The sequence below is a fragment of the Buceros rhinoceros genome, unplaced genomic scaffold (genome assembly GCF_000710305.1).
Source record: "Buceros rhinoceros silvestris isolate BGI_N320 unplaced genomic scaffold, ASM71030v1 scaffold43400, whole genome shotgun sequence".
Lineage (NCBI taxonomy): Eukaryota > Metazoa > Chordata > Aves > Bucerotiformes > Bucerotidae > Buceros > Buceros rhinoceros.
The window spans coordinates 1,439-6,383 of record NW_010392119.1 but is presented as its reverse complement, the minus strand read 5'-3'; the positions used below and the strand labels follow the sequence as shown (position 1 = coordinate 6,383).

Below are 4,945 nucleotides of genomic sequence, written 5' to 3'. Positions count from 1 at the left end.
AAGAGCGTAGCTACTCTAGAGATGATGAAAACTCAGAGACATACGTGTTACTTTGGTAAAATACAGAAGTTACCATAAAACCACACTGACTGACATGCATATTTTATAGAACGGTACCACCGTAATTCTTACCGCAGCAGTCAATACTGTGAAGAATGGCTTTGTCAAGGCCTAAGGCTTTGCCTTCAAACTGAGAAATAGCTGTTTTCCTGGACATGTGTGCCGTTAAAGGTTCCTCTGAATCATTGCCAGGTATCATACAATCGCTCTGGGAAGATCCTAGTTCCACTTCTTGTGGGTACAGCCTCTCTGAAATGTCTGAGGCTTGGCCTCTCAGGTCTCCCTCAAATGCACCAGGCTTCGACAGAGATTTTCTATCAGCTGTAGCTTTTGCAGACTTAAAAATGAGAAAATAAGTTGAACACAGAAAAATGCAAAAAGATCTTCAGAAGGTTACAGAATAATACAAAGACTTAACTAAGTACCACCATACTTCTTGTCATCTTTTTGCACAGAAAGGTTAAGCATTGTATTATTTCACGTTTATCTTCACTTTCAAAGACAAGGGTTTAATTTGAACTCCATCAGATACCTCAACGCCATAATATGAAGCCTTCTTTGACTCTGAAAACAAACAGTTCTAATTAAGGACTTGCCTAGAGATCCGTAATTTCTTACTCTAAATTTATTTTGTAATGTTTCTGGCCCAGATAACAAATATTTGTTTCTGAGGTGAGCTAGTAAGTTCTGATTTTATTCCCCAATTAAATACTTACGTGAATACTCATTTTATTTTTCATTACCTGCTCCTGCTTACTTTGTGTGGCAAGCAGATAATGTTCATCGTGAGGGTCCTCAGGGTCACCTTGTGACCTGTGTTGCAAAGTTGTCATTTTTTGTCCAACAATTCCAAAAGTTGCTGGGTAAAACAGAGCCATCGGAGCCTGAAGAATGAGAGATTTGACATGGTTTTACTACATAGTGGGCTGCGTTTTTTTTTTTCCCCTGGTATTCACTATAAAAAAAGAAAAAGCTTGTTCTATTTTTCTTGCAATTGAAAATTAAATACACATCTTTTTCAAATAGTTTTGTAAAAGGCTAAGGCGTCTTCAGCTTTGTATAATCCCCCAAACATAAAATTGTATATGTATATAGGTTCCTTTACCTATATATTCAGACATTGTATGGTAAATAAATATTCAAATGCAGTTTGTAACAAAATTAGAGAATTCAATGGTGAGGTGAGAAGCTTGCAAAATTAGCATTCATTCCTTGCCTGTGAAGGATAAATATCATCATATTTAGTTGAAGCTACAACTGTTCTGGCTCAGGTTAGTTACGAAGTCTTGTGCATCCACTCGTGCAGCATGAGGCCCATGCATAACTACAGGAATTCATTTTAAAACTATCACCAAGCGTACGTTAAGAACAACGCATAAACTACATGGGCATAGTAGCACTGGGCTGATACAAAGTGAGGCACTGAGCCCGAGTGCTGAATATAATTCCTGTTATTAAAATAAAAAGCACCTGTAATTTTTCATCTCCTAATCGGAACTGGTATAATAAAGCTGGAGAATCTGGATGACGAATCTGGAACTCATGGTCTTGCAATCCAGAAATATCCTGAAGTCAAAAAGAACGTAAAAAAAAAATTATCGTTTATATCTATCAAGCTGCATAATCTACTTAAACTGTAGGAAACAACAAAAAGTAACAAAACTCTTCAGACTGAATTTCATTTACCTATTCTTGAACTCTTTTTAAAGTCTTTTTCTTGTAGCGCAATCTGCCAAAACAGGTTTCTACAAGCCTAAGCCTCTAAAATGAGGGTTTGTGTAGAAAGAAGGCAGATCTTACAAAACCAAAGTTGAAAAACACATATGCAGCTACTACTACCTTCCTTCAGTATAAAGAACAAAGAAACTACCATTCTAAGAGTTGGAATTCTTTCAACTAGAAGAAAAATACACCAAGTTATAAATACTTGAGGTCTAAAGCTCCTCCAGCTTTTGCCAGTATTCTACCAAGTAAAATACTACATCTTATTCCATTTACAACCAACTGTAGACTCACAAAAGGGTTCTCCATTCTGTGAAGGAAAAAAAGAATTACTTGGAGAATGTATCGTTTTCCCTTTTCACCTGGTCTAGATGACAGAATGTCTCCTTCAAGTGCTGAAGCAGAAGGCAATCCAACTTATTAGTTAACTGACAGTCTCTGTAAGGGAATCCTGCTCGTTGCATAAGCCAATAAAAACACCTGGACACATCAGATCCTCCATATGCAAGGCACAGCCTAAAGCACAGAGAAGACAAAGATGATTAATTTGCTGAAACAGTGGCCTTTTACAGCAGCATATGTAGGAGCACGGGCAATACCGTAGACATGCTGTGATCATAACCTCCACACACTTTGCAGAGCACAGTGTCACTTCTGCCCGTTTTCTTCTTTTAAAGATGTCAGAATTCTTTAAGGTTCATACTGTAACACAATGAATGTGTCACACAGCTCTCAAGGGTAAAAAAACCCCTTGTATTAAAGAAATCCTTGGTTTTAAAGTAGAGTCTTTGGTAGGCAACTAAGTACATGCTTATAATAGTTCTGCAAATTAAAAGATACCTGGTGTTGCGATGGGAAACACCGTCTTCTACACAGCAAACACTTGTCTTCTGATCTCCCACATCTACTATACATGCGCTGCTTAAACCGCTTCCAAAGGTAGCACAGACTGACTCCTGGTGTACGACAATTCCTAACAACATGAGAAAGTAACACATCCAATTTAGGCTAAGCTCCAGAGCCATGTTGCTGACGTTTAGAGGACATCTTAATGTCTTTTAAAATCTACTAATAGCCTCACTCTGCACTGACAGTTTGTGTATTTAGTGATGATGGGGTGGGGTTTACAGATTTTTTGTTGGGTAGGCCCTCAAAGACCTGGGATAGGCTGAAAGCAGAGGATGGCTATAATCAAATGTTCTTACTTTTTGCAAGTTTAAAGACACTGCCTCCAAAGTTTACTTGTTTCTGTAACCAGTATTGCAGGGTCTGGGTTATCAGATGCACATGAAGTAACAATTACTCGTATTTTTTAAAACCTACTCTGCTCTTCTGTTTAGTGTGTGCACTTAAGCAATTCTGAAACCTCCTATTTCATCATCCTGTAGAGAGAACGATAGCAGCATCTTGCATCATATTCTTTTGTTTTGAAGTCTAAGAATCTCAATTCTCTGTGACTTAACATTGTGGATTTTAGAAATACTTGAGAAATCAGACTGTTGCTACTTTTATCTCAGCCAAAGTGAGAAGCTCACAGTTGGAAAACATAACAGCAAGCCAATTTCAATGCTAGCCAACCGTTTTGCTCCATTAAAGCACAACAGTAGCAAAAAATGAAAGGTGCTAGTTCCAGCCAAACTGGGACTGATGTGCAAAAATGTGCCTTAAAGATTAAAAAAAAACCCAAAACAAAACTTTACACTATTAATCATTAAGTGGTTGCTTATGTATGTTTTTACCTGAGAAGCCCATCTTCATTAGGATCATATTTACCAGTTCTTTCACATGTTGTTTATTATAGATGTCTGGAATTAGCAAAATACACCTGTAGTACTGAAGATAAAAACAGTAAGTTAAAGCCAGCTCTCAAATTAAGTTTCTCTTTATATGCTTGAATACCTGATGCTAAGGCAGAAAGCTGAATATACAAGTTATTAAGCAAAATTATGGAAAGGGGGAGGAGTTTTAATAATTTAAAAAATTAGTTCAGACCAAGTAAAGAGTTTATAGGTCACTAAAATGTTTTAAAGTACATCAGACACGAGAAAAACACCTACTCGGCAAGGAGCAGAAATAATGCAAGTACTAGGCACCACTCCTCTCTTGCCTCATTTTTCAGTCAACAACAACAACAACAAAAATCCCAAGCAGACTAGGAGCGGAATTTCTATAACGGAATTTCCACCCCCCTTTGGTAGAAGTTCCATTAACAATTTTTATCCTAAAGACATGCACAAAATTCCAAATGGAGTCTTAGGAACCATGCTCACCAGTGAAATATTCTTTAAGAAAACCACCACTACGAGGCTAACAATAACACTCACAGAAGTGGATATGGCCCACATTAACGTGCTCACAGCTCACCTTCAAGTCTTTCAGTGGTATTTCCAGGTACTTTTGGATTGCATGTGACCATATAACTTCAAGGTCCGCTAATACCGCAGTGAGGGAGCCACCAGGTCCTGCGTGGAGATTCAGCTGCCCTCTTCTAATAGGCCAATGTATATTATAAGAATCTAGTGGATTAACATACAGCGCCTGAAAATAACAGATGGTGCTCTATGTATTTTTTCCCCAAATATATTAGTAACAAATACTAGAAAAATATTTCAGAAGCAGATACAAGACATACAGCAGCACTCAGACTGATGTGACAGCAATACAGTGGATTTCTTTTTAACACGGCAGAATTACAGAGCATTCAGAGAAAAAAGACATTAAATACATGGTTTAAATAGAATTTTCCTATCTATGGACATCTACTATGAACATGACAGTACCTTTTTCCATTATCTCAAATTAGTCACTAAAATAATTTCAAGACTCTCTGAGGCCCATGAATACCTAATTACTCCACAGTGATTCCATGCACTGATCCTTTTACCGGTTTCGTGCCTTGTCTCTAAATTATACTACACGGGCAAGGTTCTCCCCTAGTCCCTGCAGGAGCACTGATTTACAGCAGCAGAGGACCTGGGATACTTGTTAGGCAAATGGGAGAAGCTGTCTGGTCTTGCAGAATGATAATAAATATTCAGTTAGTCTGTAGTGAAGCTTCTCATGTATTGCTTGACCAACTGCGTATGTTTTTCAATACATGCTAACATGCAGCAAACTGCTACCCTTTAAACAGCCACAGTAAAACATAACACGAAGCCTCATT

The 4,945-nt window shown here is 37.8% G+C and overlaps 1 protein-coding gene across 1 annotated transcript in view; it reads right to left on the bottom strand.

Annotated features, from left to right (window-relative positions):
* ACTR8 (ARP8 actin-related protein 8 homolog (yeast)) overlaps positions 1-4,945 on the bottom strand; it is a gene marked incomplete at its 5' end in the record, with an annotated part of 7,677 nt that overhangs the window by 1,297 nt on the left and 1,435 nt on the right. The window contains 7 exons of the mRNA XM_010143921.1: positions 133-397; positions 804-944; positions 1,531-1,626; positions 2,145-2,298; positions 2,623-2,755; positions 3,522-3,615; positions 4,147-4,320. Of these exons, the coding sequence (XP_010142223.1) occupies positions 133-397; positions 804-944; positions 1,531-1,626; positions 2,145-2,298; positions 2,623-2,755; positions 3,522-3,615; positions 4,147-4,320 (1,057 nt within the window). The remainder of the gene's footprint in view (positions 1-132; positions 398-803; positions 945-1,530; positions 1,627-2,144; positions 2,299-2,622; positions 2,756-3,521; positions 3,616-4,146; positions 4,321-4,945) is intronic.